The 15,401-nt window shown below is 36.8% G+C and overlaps 3 protein-coding genes, 1 non-coding gene and 1 pseudogene across 4 annotated transcripts; 2 read left to right on the top strand and 3 right to left on the bottom strand.

Moving 5' to 3' along the window:
• Positions 1-389: 389 nt before the first annotated feature.
• LOC106417812 lies at positions 390-1,306 on the bottom strand. The gene has a single exon (XM_013858555.3). It carries the CDS (start codon positions 1,200-1,202, stop codon positions 702-704), a length of 501 nt encoding a protein of 166 aa, XP_013714009.1. The 5' UTR covers positions 1,203-1,306; the 3' UTR covers positions 390-701.
• A 1,958-nt stretch (positions 1,307-3,264) lies between these two features.
• LOC106416355 (protein PHLOEM PROTEIN 2-LIKE A10) lies at positions 3,265-4,805 on the top strand. Its single transcript, XM_013857217.3, has one exon. The coding sequence runs from the start codon at positions 3,781-3,783 to the stop codon at positions 4,624-4,626; it is 846 nt and encodes a 281-aa protein (XP_013712671.1). The 5' UTR covers positions 3,265-3,780; the 3' UTR covers positions 4,627-4,805.
• LOC106416353 lies at positions 4,761-8,666 on the bottom strand (annotated as a pseudogene).
• Positions 8,667-8,841: 175 nt separating this feature from the next.
• TRNAS-AGA lies at positions 8,842-8,923 on the bottom strand. The gene has a single exon. It is a non-coding gene; the product is annotated as a tRNA-Ser (tRNA).
• A 2,087-nt stretch (positions 8,924-11,010) lies between these two features.
• On the top strand, positions 11,011-13,767 carry BNAANNG36160D. Its single transcript, XM_013858241.3, has one exon. It carries the CDS (start codon positions 12,665-12,667, stop codon positions 13,241-13,243), a length of 579 nt encoding a protein of 192 aa, XP_013713695.1. The 5' UTR covers positions 11,011-12,664; the 3' UTR covers positions 13,244-13,767.
• The last annotated feature ends 1,634 nt before the right edge of the window (positions 13,768-15,401 follow it).

The following is a 15,401-nucleotide window of genomic DNA, read 5'->3' as shown; positions in this document are numbered from 1 at the left end:
AACAAACTAGTTTGTCAAATATTGGAAGTTTGTATATTCACGAAGTTAGCTGAATTTAGGGCACGAGAACTGTATATTTCCAGTTGAAAGTTTCCACACGTTCCGAAATTTGAATGTGTGAACCATTAATAACAATGGTCAGAAAATTAGTAAAACTAACACCCCTGTCGAACTAGTGCACATTATTTTATTTTTAAAAAATTATTGTCTTCACGTGTAATCAATGACATAATGCATGCTACTTCTTCCTTTTTTTCTCCCAAACAATACGCGAAACACATTTTAAACTTCAAAACTTAACATGAAAATGCAAAATCATTGAAAACAAAAGTCGTATTTACGTTAAGCTTCTAACATCTACCAAACTTGGATTTGAAGAGAGAGAGTAGTTTATCGACTTATATCATTTCTTGTTGCACAACATCGAGCTAAAAAAAGTAGTATCAATCCACAAAATACTAAAAATCAAAAAATTAAATATTCCGTCCGTTTCATAAAGATAGAATTTTTAATATTTTCATACATATTAATAAAACACATTAAATTACCATAATAAATAATAAATATATCGTTTTCTATCATTTTTAATTTTCAATAACTTTCAAAGTCAACTAATTTTTTGAAGTTTACAATTTTTTCATATTGTGAAACAAATTTTTTTCTAAAAATTCTTATCTTCAGGAAACAGAGGGAATATAAAACTAAAATTTAGGGCTACCAGTAACAGCATATGATTTGCTACGAGGATACTTGAGATCAGAAACTTTCTTTGCCATCTTGGGATTCACAGATCCTTCCTCTGCTTCATCCTCTTCCTCTATCTTCGCCATCCCCACGCTCGAGCTCTTCGGCAAGCCTCTTTGCCTCAGCTTCTCTTGTTGCAACTTCTCGTGTAAAAACATGTCGATCTCATTCTTGTGCCCTAAGCTCCTAACCGAAGCAGCTCTCACTAGCTCGCTATAATCATCGTCAATCCCAAAATCAGTTGTTCTCCGGGTAGATGCGGAGGAGGAGAAGGCGGCGGAGGATGAGCTCCGGCTTCTTGGAAAAGGAGTGGAGACGGAGGCTGCGGATGAATAGTGAGTCCGAGCTGAGCAACCGGTGATGCTTCTCACGTAGAAATCACGAGCCTTGCCTAAAGCTCTTAAAGGTGCTGAGATTATTCTCAAGAACTTGTTCTGTTTTTGTCCTTTGTTTCTCATGCTCTCTTTTTTTTTTTGGGAAATGGTTTTGTTTTCTTTGTATTTGATGTGGTTTTAAGGGTCTTGAATGTTAAATGTTGAATGTCAAAAGTAATTAATTAAAAAGAGCGTTAAAGAAGAAATAATTGAGAGAATCAAACGTCGCTTTAAGGACTTTTTAAATTTGTGTTTTAAAAGTTGGTTAAGAAAATAATTGTGGAAAAAGTGTTGAAGTACGTAACTGTATATTAGAGTTTTCATTTTTCACTAATATTATTACAATTCAAGTAGAAGTACGTAACTGTAGTAATATAGATTATATAGATAAATGAACTATCTACTAAATACTAACGTGGATACATTTTTAAATGATAAAAAAATAAAATTTTATGGATTAAGAAGTGCATTGAATAAGTCGTAAGCTAATGAAGTGATAAAGCCGCCTTCAATTTTCTTCATTTTTCGCGTTTGTTTTTCTTTGTTACAAGTTTTAAAATGTTAAAAACGATGGTCAAAGCCTGAATGTACGTACGGCTAAGTCAAAGATTGTGGAAAATATAATAGTTTATCCAGCCCTATTTTGTTTATTTTTCTCTCTTCTATTTTTTATTCAAAGTTAGAAGATATGATAATATATTAATATTACTAAAGACTAAATGGTTGATTTTTCTTTTGTTTGAAATTTTCTGAAACATAAAATTTACCAAAATTCTGATTTTATAATTTGATTCGGAGTCAATGAATTTTTCTTTCTGTTTTTGTAGTTTCCTAACCTTACTTACTGAGTTACACTTGCTAATATTCTTTTACTTAATAAGATGGCTAAAACATTTCACCACTGACAATTTATCATCCAACTTTAAACCCTTCTGATTTCCACTACTACATAAGTTGTACCCGACCAGTAAATTAATATTTTTTTATTAATATCTAAAATTTATTTAATATAATATTTACTAGTGGGAAAATTATTTTTAATCGTAAACGTGGTGCAGTACACAAATATATGGGAAGCATGGGTTTGGACTTTTTCTACATGTATGGGGGCACTCCTTGATAGAAAAATGCTCTCTTATGAAAATTAGATAAGAACAAGCATGTGGAGCCATGTCGGACGTCAAAACTATCAAATGCTTCTAGAACACAAGTGATACATAGTTTAAACATATCCTTTTTGGTTGATCAGGATATAATTTAACAAAATTAATTTCAACTAACACATATAATATTGCCATATCGACTTGAACGGCAGTATAATTTGAAGTATTTTGTGGTAGGTGATTTATGTTAAAACCTTAGGCTTTCCTGGTCTTGATTTTTCTTATATTTATGATGTCATAGAGATGGATCCGTATGGTTTGCTTGCTGTATACGTTAAATTAACTAAATATGTTACATATTTTATTAAGGAAAATGGTATATGATTCATCACCATCCTTAAAATATTTGTTAAACTGAAACTTAACTTATGCTTCAAAGATATTTTTACTATTTTACGCGACTTTCATTTTCATTAAGAACATTCACTAAACATTTCATGTTATCTTATGCTATATGCCACTAACTAGTAGAAGATCGATGTAAGACTTATCAAACACCTCTAATTCATCTCATCATTATATGTTGTTTGTAAAGCTAATACTAATAATCCCGCCTTCCGTTTTGTAATATAATTGCTTATGCTATTTAATTAATTCCATGTAATTTCATCATACTATTAGAGGAAAACTAAAACTTCTTTCTCTTTTGGTTTTCTCCCGGCGAAGCCAACAGTCTATTGCCATTAACGGAAAATCGTCTGATGCCACACCTCCTCCACATGTCCACATGACAATCTCACCATGTAAATTTATTGTTTGTAGAAAATCAATCATTAGATTGTTTGACACCTTTTTGTTATATATCAATAAATAAACAGTTAATTTCATGTATAAAACTATTTTAATTTTTTTTTCTCTAAAACATAAAAAATTATAAAATATAGAAACACATATTCCCAGTGTATTTATATACAAAATATAAACGCTTTTTTCTTACTGTAACTATACACGAATGATATTTTTGCTTTAAATATAGATTTTTCTCTTTCATAGTCAAAAACTAAAATATAGAAACAAATATTTCCAGTGTACTGTTATATAAAGCAGAAATGATTTTTTTTTTTTTTTGTAACTTAACGGAAATGATATTTCGTTCTGTGAATATAGATGAGTGATATATCTTGCTTTAAATATAGAAGAAAATAGTTTAAAGAAAAGTATATTACAAAGAAATGTTGTCTACAATAGCTTTGATGAAACTGAAATATATTTAATTTTTTTTTTCATAAGAAGAGGAATCATTATGACTGTACATGATTCATTACCGAACCGAAATAACAGGTTTCTACTTTTAGTAAGAGATCCAACTTGTCATCATCCTCCATTTTCTCTCTCTCTGTCTGTCTCTTCCAGCTTCTCAAAGTTGCTCCATTTGTTGATTCTCTCATCTTCTTCTTCTTTTATCTGCTGATCCTAAGCTTATCTGTCTCCTCTATTCTCATCGTTGAGAGTCAATAACATAACCTGAGTTATATCATCTGTTTTGGGATCAGAACTGAATGGACCTTCTTCGATTAGGAGATCAAGGTCTCTCTTCACCTCATAAAAGAAGAAAGTGGCTGATCTTAATGGCGGTTTCCTGCGTCTCCGGTTATGGAGTCTACAAGGTTTATCATTCACTATCTGTCACCACCAAGAGGAAACGTCTTATAAAGATCCTCGGAGCTTTCCTCTCTGTAGCGGAGTTAATCTCTGACTCAGCCGAGACCATGACCACCGTGTCTCAAGACGTGAAGAGATTCCTCAACTCTGATTCCGACAATATCCCAAACAGCTTGAAACAGATCTCTAAGATCGCCACGTCAGATGAGTTCACGAGCTCTCTCTCTACGGTTTCTCAGGCTGTAACTGTTGGTGTCTCTCGTGGTAGGTCCAGCTTTGAGTCTACAGGGACTGGTCCGGAGCCAAGTCTTGTTGATAGAGTGGTTGATAAGGCTTTCTCAGAGGAAGGAGGTAGGTTTCTTTCCGCTGTAGTTGGTAGCTTTGCTAAGAATCTTGTTCTGGGTTTTCACTCTAAGGATGTCAAGAATGATTCTGAGGAGATGACTCCTCAATGGGTGAGATTGCTTGGTGATGACAAGTGTAGAGAGCTTTTATCTGACTGCATTGAGAGATTCACCAGCACTGCAGTGTCTGTGTACCTCGACAAGACGATGGACATCAACACTTATGATCAGATCTTTGAGGGCTTGACGAACCCGAAACACCAGGACAGGGTTAAAGACCTTCTTGTTACAGTCTCTAGTGGTGCTCTCCAAACTATCGTCAGGAGCTCTCACGATGTCTTTACATCTTCTTCTTCTTCTTCAAGATCTAATATAGAAGAGATGAAGACAAGGTGTTAGGAACTCTCTTAATCACTTTTAGTCCTTTGTTAGGTACACAAAGATTCATCAGCTTCCTTCTTGTTATATTAGTCATAGCTTGGAGCTGAAAAAACAATTTACATAATTTTGTCTTTGTAATGTGCACATACTGATGATTCAATAACAAAAAAAAAAAGACATGCCGTTTCACAATTAAATAGTTTTATAACTTATAACCAACCTAATGTTCTATAATCTAGGCTTTGAGATGGGGGTATAGACCTCTAAGCTTAATCACAGCAGTTGTAAACGCATGCAGTCTAAATCATATACGTCTGAACAACCTGCCGTTTTCTATACGTAGCAAAGAAACAGAAGGATCAGAGTCACGGTGACTTTATAATCTCACATACCTTCTTCTCCCAATCATCCACCACTTTCTTCGCTGGAGCTTTCCACTGGTTGTTTACTGGCAGATTTTGAACTACTGCTCCCTTCTGTCTTAACCAATGGCTTCTCTGGCTCCAGTACACTCCAACGGTTAACTGAGGTAAGAGTTGGAGTGTTGCTCGTTACTGATCTCCACGTGGAGGCTTGGATATCAGCTTCCCAGGTGTCATCATCACTCTCCTGAATCACTGCTTTCTTCCATGGATTTCCTTTCTGAGCATCCGAGGATGAGCTCCCCATTGCATTACCTAGTGATGGAGATTGTGAGCCGTTCTGGACAACCACGGCTCCATGGTATACAGAACCGTAGTCAAGCCTCCTCATGGCAGTGGTGGCTCGAGCATGGTCGTGGAACACTACCAAAGCGTTCTTGTCATTCAGCCAAACAAGCACACATTCACCCCCAAATCTCAGTACCAAAGCGTTGATATTCGCCTCCCTCGGGAGATCCAGTAGAGAAACCACAAGCCTAGGATCTATATCCACCAGCGGGTCAAAACACGGCGGGTGGGGCCCGCCTAGTGACACAGTACCACCACCTCTAGCTCCAATGATCCGTGTTGGTGGCTTTGACTTTTGTGTCACGTGAACCACTGTAAACCGTTTTGGCTCCCACCCTGGTTCTTAACCGCGAGTTTCCACCTCTCAGCTAGAAGACGAACCGTGTCTCGTTTATCCTTTGGCATAGGGCAGAAGACATGGGCCTTGAGGACACTTGAAGCGCTTCCTCTGGCTTTCCCAAGTACCAGGAGCTTGAACCGCTCTTCAACGGCTAGCACCCACTTCGGATCACGCCTATAGATGTCTGAAATAATCTCTGTCATTGCAGAGTTCTCGCTGAAATGTACATAGTCTAGATTAAGGGGAGTGATATCAACCCGCTTACGCTCCAGCTTAGCACACTCGTCATCACACAAAAGCTTTCTCTGACCGAGAGGGATTCGGTTACCACTCGACTCAACAGGCTGTAGCGTCGTTGGAAGCTTCTGCAAAACCGAGGCTTCATAGAGAGACTCAACACGAAGATTGCTGCCAGCATCACAAGGGACTGTAGCGGTTATGCGACCACATGAACATGTGATTGTGACTGGAAACTCACATCTTGAGTCAGGGCAAGACTGAGAAGGATGGCAGAGTGCTGCGCAAGCGTGCCTGCAATCTCTTCTAGGAGCACCACAAGTCTGTCCACATGTAACAACACGCAGACCCGCTTCAGATTCGTTGTAAGCGTCACAAGGCTCCTGGTGACAAGTTCTAGCACAAGCATGCGTACCACAACGCCTCGTCTTCCCACAAGTCTTGTTACATCTAATGTCTCTCAACCCACAAGGTATGTTCCTCAGAACCACATGACCACCAACACATTTCTTCTCCACCGGGGCGGAACAAGGAGGGCAATCTCCGAAATGGCATCCATGAGTAGCGCAGTGGCCACACGGCTGAGGCTGAGGAATCGAGCACGGAAGATGGCAGGTAGGGACAGGCGTCCCGCACGGTAGCGGTGGAGGGATCGAAGCTTTTCCACAAGCACATGTGAGATCAGTGAATATCACCTCGAAGCAAGGAGGGCAATGACCACTGTGACATAACGATTCACAAGAATGCTGCAAGCACCTTAGGTTCTTCCCACAAGGTAACTGGCATAAGTGTGTGTCTAAGTCGCCGGAGAGATGGCAACGCTCGCTACATCTATGCCTCCCACAGTTCTTCTTACGCCCACATGGCTTAATGCACACAAAATCTGAAGATGTTATGTAGCATTCCACGGTCCTGGATGTTGACTCACACCGGCATTTCTGGGTGACTTGGACAAAACAAGGAGGGCAATCACCTCCGTGGCACGCCTCGGTGCAAGTATGCAAACCACAAGGAAGAAGCTTAAGGCATATGTTTGAACAAGAAGGAACTGGCTCCAAGCAACTCTCCCTGATCTCCTCTTCTAACCGTTTCTTCCCACAATAACAAGTCTTCACTCTACTCGGTAGTAAGTCACAGTCCCCACAAGGTCCAGCGTGGCAAACCTCGGAGCATAAATGATTCCCACATCCAAGCCCCTTCCCGCAGTTAAGATTACACGAATACACACCGTCTTCTGCTTTCAACTCTCCCTTCACATTCATATCTCCGCAAACGACAGTCTCCACGTTCTTCTTGCAGAAACACGTGGCGTTTACCAGTACCTGACAAGGATCACAATTGCCAACGTGGCATGACCTTTCACATCGGTGCCGCCCACAGTTAAGAAGCTTCTCGCAACGCTGACCACAGACAAGAACCGATCTCCTTTCAGAGCATCTAGTATGGATCATCTTTTTACCGCACGGACAGCTACGAGGTGGAGCAAACGCCTTACAAGGAGGACACGGACCAGGATGACACTGCAAGACACATACATGAGGACAAAGATCCTCTTTAGCCGTCTCAGCAGTAAACTCTTTCTCCAGCGGCTTCCCACATGGCTCCCCGCATGAGTGTGGAGTCAGATACGGATCGGACGGCGGATCTTTCCTCTTTCCACAAAAGCAACGATAGCTTATCTCTCTCGATGACGTCAACTGTACAGATTGGCAACCTGGACATCTCCAGTTATCGCCTTGGTTTTTCTCAGCCAACAAATCAATGGAAGTTGGAGCTCGAGCCCATCTCTTGATACAATGAATATGGAAGATTGAGTAACAGCTGGAGCAAGACCATATATTCGCAGACCGAATAACCTTGTCGTAACAAATCATACACTCAATAGAACTCTTCACCAGCTTCTCTTGTATCTCTTGAACGAGCTGAGGCAAGTTCGGGTCTGTCACCACAATCTTCTCCTCCTTAACTACCCTTTTCCACTCGTTCACAGGCCGAGTATTAGATGCAACTCTTTGGCGATTATCAGGCCGAGTTCCTGGAGCATTATTAGGTGGAGGTGGAGCAGTGACATTACTCCTTTGGTGCTGGTTATAGGGAGAGTGACCAGAACTGTTATGTTGCCTTTGCAGATAAGCAGGACGTGAAGGAGTAGAACCAGCGTGAAGGCTTTCAGAACTTCTCTCTGTAGGCTCATTTACAACTGCTATGGAGGTAGATGAACCTCTAGGAACCCATGTTTGCTGAGGATTGAAGCGTGACCTATCTCTCCTAACTTGAGAGCTCATCTTCTTCTCTGACTCAACAAATACAGAACCAGATCATGTACAGTTGGAGCAATGGGTGTACAAAGTAATCAGAAAGTGTTCCTAAACACAGAGAGAAGGCAGTGATATAAATAAATATTCAGATAGTAGAAATTGGTAATCTTTCAGACATGTAATGGTCTACAACTAAATGTATTTGCATTAACAACCAGATAAATTCAACAAACCACAAAATACAAACCAAACCAATCTATGTCACAATTAAACCTTTTCACATTTACAAGCCATTTGAAATTAATTAGGTCGAAAATACATGAATAATCCCTACACTATCCGGCTACAAGATTCAGAGCTTAGAACACAAATGAATAAAGGAAACAAAAAAAAAGTTACCTGACAAAAAGAAATACGCAAAGGGGAGAAGCAAAGAACAATCTCCGGAATCAATTACACGTGGTTAGTCCGAGACAGAGAGAGCTGTCGGAGAAAAATGGAAAGAGCGACGAGGAGGAAGACCGAAGATATTTATAGAGAGAGACCCACCCGTATGACTTTTTTTATCTTCTCTTTCATGGGCCATAATGGGCTTATACTGAACATTAACCGGAGTATAATGTTACTCAAGTTCGATGGGCCAGCCAATGGTACGGTTCATAAACAGTCCGAAAAAGAAAAATAAAAACGTGAACGGCAGGATTCGAACCTGCGCGGGCAAAGCCCACATGATTTCTAGTCATGCCCGATAACCACTCCGGCACGTCCACTTTTTGCTTTTAGAGAGTGAATCATCATTTATATTGTCCATTTTTTTTTTTTTTTTTTTTTTTTTTTTTTTTTTTTTTGAATAAATGTTAAATTGTATTCATCCAAAAAACCTTTTTACATGAGATGCATCAAAAGGCTAAAAGGCAAATAATCAACAACTATTGCTTAAACTTGTTATCTTGTACCAAACCACATTCGCATCCCTTTCTCCATCTTTTGATCTCCTTGGCGCCGAATTGTGGACAGTCTGTTCCTCACATTTTTATCAATGATTTTAGCCAGCAAAATATGAGGCAGCTGCTTCCCTCCATGCCGTCTGCAGTTCCTCTCTCTCCATATCGAATGAGCTGCTGCTTGAAATGTATACCTTATCAAGAAGAGCCTCACCCGATCCTGACCTTGTGCAAGCATAAGCTCAACAATATCATCCCATCTCTCAGTATATCCCGAACGAAGCAAACCTCGCATGAGCATTCTCCATATTTGGCTCGAGTAAGTACAAGAAAAGAATAGATGATTTCTTGTCTCCACTTCCTGTTTGCACAATACACAAGTTGGATCTATAGCAAGGTTCCATCTCAACATCCTATCACATGTCGACAATCTGTCCAGTGTCGCAATCCACATATGAAAAGAGTATTTCGGCGTGGCATGCTTGAACCATATATATTTACTCCATCTTTGCAAAGCGTATTCTTTGCGGATCAACAGCCAAGTATGTTTGGAGGAGAACATAGTTTTATAGATCTCTGCTTTACTTTTCCAGACCGCAATGTCCTTTGCACCATTATTTGCAGATTTTATCTTTTCTATCTCTTCCTCAACTCTATTCAGAATCACTACACGATGTCTTCTTCTTCTGTGTTTCTGTATAGCTTCAGCCACTGTTGAATTTTCAGGAATGCCCAAATCCATAAACCCTCTTGCTCCCAGCAGATCCTTCAGACGCCCCATATTGCACCAATGATCATACCAGAAAGAAGTAGCCTCACCATTTTTTACTTCCATTCGATGAAACCTTCTGGCAGAATCTCTAGTCTTAAGGATTTTCTTCCACATCCAAGAAATATTGTCCATTTCTTACGAGATCCTGGCAGAAATATTGCAACGCTTTTGTTGCATCAGGACAATACCAATTCTCTATATCCCCTATATATTATTTGAGAAGCATTACAACTTCTTTTTGTAGTTACATGTCATCACTAGAATGATTCTTAGAATCATTAGAGAAATATGTTGGTCCATCTAATTATATAATAAACTTTTTATTAAACTAACAATAAATTCATCATTAATGTACTTTATTATTTCCTTAAATAAAATTTACGGAATTGCCTAATGTGGCTAAAGTATATATGACAATTAATGATTTTGAATAATAAAGATTTGATAAAAAAATAGTGTATCTTCTATCATATTTGTTTAATTTTAAACTATTAAATAAATTAAACAACCACAATAACCATATAATAAAAATTTAGATTTTTATGTATATGTTATATTTTGATTTTTTACAAACGGCTATAAATTACTAAAACTGTTAAAAGTCTCACATTCAAATTTTATGATCCATGGTTTAAAATTTTTGTTATGACAAAATACAAATGATTACAAAAATTATATAAGTAAAAAGTCTAATTTAATTAATTAATAAGATTAATATATATATCGCTTTAAATTAAACTATAAACCATATAAAATACAATATTTTAGTTTCAAAATTTACTTTGAACAATTTTTTTGATAAAAGTTTTGAACGATCATTGACAACTTATTTTTTTTAAATTATAAATTACTAAAACTATTAATCTCACAATGAAAATTTTGTTATCAGTAATTTAAATTTTTTTCTATAAAAGATACAAATGATCAAAAAACTATATGAGTAGAAATTATCATTTAATAGACATTAATATTAAAAATATACTAAAATATATTATCTATGTTAGTATCATTTAAATTTAATAACATATCCTATCAAATAAAAAAAAAATCGGATTAATACAATTGATTTATTTGTTCGCACCAATTTAATTATATTTTTAATAGTTATTGACTTTTAATTATTTAATATATATTTATTATTTTATAATATGTAAAAATATTTAATACATAAAATAATTTATATATATAATGTTGATTCCGCGCAAGGCGCGGGTCTTAACCTAGTATGATAATGATAGCTTATGTGAAAGGAACGTATGGAACGTCACTGCATCATACCAAAGAGAGTAGATTACTTTGCTGAAGAATATGATCCAAGAAAATTAAATCATGTATCAACTGTTATTTGAACTTATTACATTATCCCATAAGCAAGCAAGAATACATTGTTTTTTCTCTGTTTTGTGCTTCATCTAAAAAAAACATAACAAAGAGTGAATATTATTATATATCACCCTGGGAGATAACAAGGTAAACAACAAAAAGAATACAAACTTTAGAAGAAACAAAACCAAATACATATGTTATGGATCGAGAAGTAGTGCACTATTGGTTCTCCAAAGAGACAATGTTTCTTTTAAGCAACAATGACTTTGTCCTTAGCGGCATTATCACCTCCTTCGAGCTGGCGTGTGGCTTATATGATTCCCTTTCTCTGTTATCAGCTGAATACGATGATGCTTGCAATAAAAAGCTTCCCCTCGTGAGCTATGTCATTTTCGAAGGACTTACCGTGAAGCCTCTATGTGTACACTTGAAACAGCTCTTGTGGTACAATGTCCCATTCATCGACACCTTCACAAAGTCCACATAACAAACGTTCAAAAGATATATTGAACAACGTTTCAATATCAAAACTGTTATGGAAACAACCTCTGGTGAAGTGTAAGGCTATCCTGCAGTGACTAAATGCTTTTAAATGAAAATAGATGTTCTGCGTATTACACAAGTTTTCATCTTCTTCAACCTTGCTCAAAGATTCAAAAGCCCTAAAAATTAATTTAGGTGCCCTTTTTAAAAGATCTTTTCGACAAAAACGCTCAACTAGTTTAATCTAACGCGTGATTATTATGAGACTAAAGACTATTGATATATACAAATATTTTATGAACGCGCTATGATCTCCTTTCACAATCATATATATGATCAAATAAGATTAAGCCTTCTTTGCACCAAACCTAATTTACCAAATCGAAACCAAACATAAGTTTTTTTAAAAGATACGGATGTCTATGTTATCTTTAAAGCCCTAGCTAAGAGAACTATAATTGCATGCCTTTTTTAGAAGAGCTAATTGCATTGTTACCGTCCCATAATCACATGATTTGCTCTCTTCTTTTTGTCAACACGTGATTTGTTGCTTTTTGTTTTGATGATATTTTTTTGTTTATTGATCCACTTTTATCTAAATAGTGTATTTCAATCTATCTTTTCTAAACATTTCCCATGTTTGAATAAAAGTAGGGCCATCATGGAAAAAAAGTCTTTGCTTCTCCTGCAAGAAAGTCAACCACTAAGGTCAGCCAGAATACATCTGAGATGACGTCTTTTATTAAGGTGGAAAGTATTCTATTCGTGCCCAGGACAAAAAAGAAAGTGCCTAAAGTACGTGATCCGAACAATCTTATAACATTTAATGAGATCTGGTCAAATCACCAAACTATTTGTTTATACGAGAGAATCACATCGAGTTTTAAAGACAAGTCTCATCATCATTACAAGAAAGCCATCTCTCTTGTCCCAATACTAAACCCTAACAACAACATCACAGTTAGAAAAACTTCAATCTCTCAGAAATGGTGAGTTTATTTTCTTCAATGAAGAGATCGAGGAAAGAAAGTAAGAACCCTTATTCAGATCTCGGACTTGAAAAGTTCTCAGCACTTCTCTCCGAGCTTGATGAGAAGAGACAGAGCATTTACGCAACGAGGGTTGACTCAGATGGGCCGCCACTTGTTCGGTTTGTGTTCAAAAGCTCGGGAGAGTGCGTCCCTATCATGATCAAGACAAAGAAGGTAACCAAGAAGAAGGATTCTCAAGATGATTTCAAGATCAATACCCAAACAAAAGTAGAGGAATGGAAAGAAAGAAAGAAGACCGAGTTGGTGACAGAGCAGAAACAGAGCTGTGTATTGAATGAGAATATGAAGAAGATTTCTAGACCGAAGCATTTCTTACCCGTAACAACGATCTTGGTTTTGATCTTCTTGGTGTTCTTTGGACGAACCGTGTCGACCATGTGCACTTGTATTGTTTGGTACTTGGTTCCATTGATCAAGGAACATTGCAAAAGGAGAGGATCATTACCACGTAATACAGGAAATAAAAACAAGAAGAAGTTTCCGCTTGTGGCTGCTCCTGGTATAACCCGGTGACCAAAACTTATTTTTTAACTTTTTTTTGTTGTGAATATTTTTCCATAGTTTATTTTCTTAAAATGTTAATAGTTTTGTTCATAATTGTTCATAATTTTTTTTTTGTGAATCTTTTGTTCATAGTTGATTTTGTTTAAATGCTAATTGTTGTTAATAGTTTTGAAATAACAAAAATCTGTAAATTATGATTTTCATCATTTTTTTCTAGTGTTAATAATATGTAATTATTCAAAGTTGCAAACGGAACATGGTCCGTCATTCCTTAAATTCAATTCTACAAAGTTTGTTGAATTTTTTAATCTGGTTGAATCTTAGCGCTTGTGGAGGTTTGGTTGCTTGTATTTATGGACAACATGTATTATTTCACTTGTTTATTATAGGGAAATTTACTGGACAATGCATGAAATCTCTTATATATTAAAAGAGGAGCATTGCAATTAATGTGTTCACACCAATATTGACACGTGTCGTTTAGAGAGACACTCTCACATATTTATTTCCTTATTTTTCCATCTTTTGGAGCATCTTGGTATTTTTTTTTTGTGTGATCTTCTTAACGAGCTTTTGATTATAAACTAGCCTGAAGATTGAAACACTTTCTAAACAGTTTGTAATCTTCTTCACACCTTCGAGGTTTCAACATATCTCATCAGACATCAGGTGATGACAATTTTTATAGACAAAAAAGATTATAAATTGCAAACTGAGATGAAAAGAACTGTGTTTTAAGACAAAATAGAGAAATCCAATACATCTGTTAGTCTAATGAACATAGAAGTCTCCTCTTCCTTCTTCGCATAGCCTACACGACGATCCATCTAGGTTATTCTCGGCAAGGTTCTTCAGATGGGGACTTTAGTCGTGGACAAACGTCACACAAACTAAGATGAAAAGAACTGTGTCTCTCGACCGAACCTGTGAGAAATCCAACGCATCCGTTAGTGCATTGTTGAAGTCTTGAAGAGGAGAAGAGAACCTATAAGTTTCGGTTCATTAGATCGGCTTTGTGAGGCGACTTCTTTTGCATTTTGTGTGTAGCTGTTGATTATTACTGTCAAAAAGAGAACTCTTCTCCCATTGTTTCGTCAAGCTTAGAATTATCGTTATTATAAACTACTGCAGCTCACGAACTCTTCTCCCCTTTCTTTTGTCAAGCTCACGAACACAAATGATAACATTTTTACATTGCCAATGATAATAATTTTACGTTTGCATGGCTGGCCAGCACACTCTTACCTACCATACGTTCTTTTAAGCATACTGTTTATTCTTTATTATCACGTACAAATTAATGGAGGCGGTGCATGCGAAGGCAAAAAGGGTCGAAGTCTTATGAGATCATGGAGATTCTGCAACAGAGTTGATAATCGGTACAAAATCTATAGGATAAACACACAGCTTTTAAGCTAAACTAGAAGATTCTCCTTTTTTTTTCTTCACTTGTGCAGTTTGTTGTAGATGAATGGCTAAGAGAGCCACGTACAAACCAAAAAAAAGATATATTCATACGCGACTGTTATTAGTTCCAAGTTGGAACTTCTGATTGTGGGTTTACCGAATCGAACCGGTCGGTTCCGAAGTGGAACGTCTATTGAAATCAACGAAGATAAACCACGCTTCAGTTCGGTTATTTCAAGTTTACTATACGACGGTTGCCTATTTTGCTAATATGCGTGATTGAGTTAATTATGAATAGGTGATTTGCATATATTTCAAAAACTTAGTTTATGGCAATAGATTTAAATCGTACTATCAGTTTTATCTCTATGTGTCTTAATAAAATTGAGCTTTTTATTTATAAGACTTCTTCTACAATATTTTTCATCGTTAACCTCCAGCACTTTTGTGAATTCTCCAAACCAAAATAAATAAGACTTTCGAATGGTTCTTATATTTCAATAGAGTAAAATACAACAAAATCCAACATACAATCAAACCGATGTCCACATAACAGACTTTATGTCTTTTTATCTTATAAATACCAAAAATAATAATCTCATTCCGCGCTTTGCGCGGGTTATCACCTAGTGTTCTTTAATTGCAATTTGAAACATCGAGTTTGGTACTACTAGTGTGGCGAGAGTGTAGACCAGTTTGAGAGAAACTTACCGAAGTTAGACCGGTATAAATTGGTTTGGTTTTGGTTCAATTAGAAACA

The sequence above is a fragment of the Brassica napus genome, chromosome C8, assembly GCF_020379485.1.
Source record: "Brassica napus cultivar Da-Ae chromosome C8, Da-Ae, whole genome shotgun sequence".
NCBI lineage: Eukaryota > Viridiplantae > Streptophyta > Magnoliopsida > Brassicales > Brassicaceae > Brassica > Brassica napus.
The sequence above is the reverse complement of the archived record's forward strand: the minus strand, read 5'-3'. Positions and strand labels throughout refer to the sequence as shown.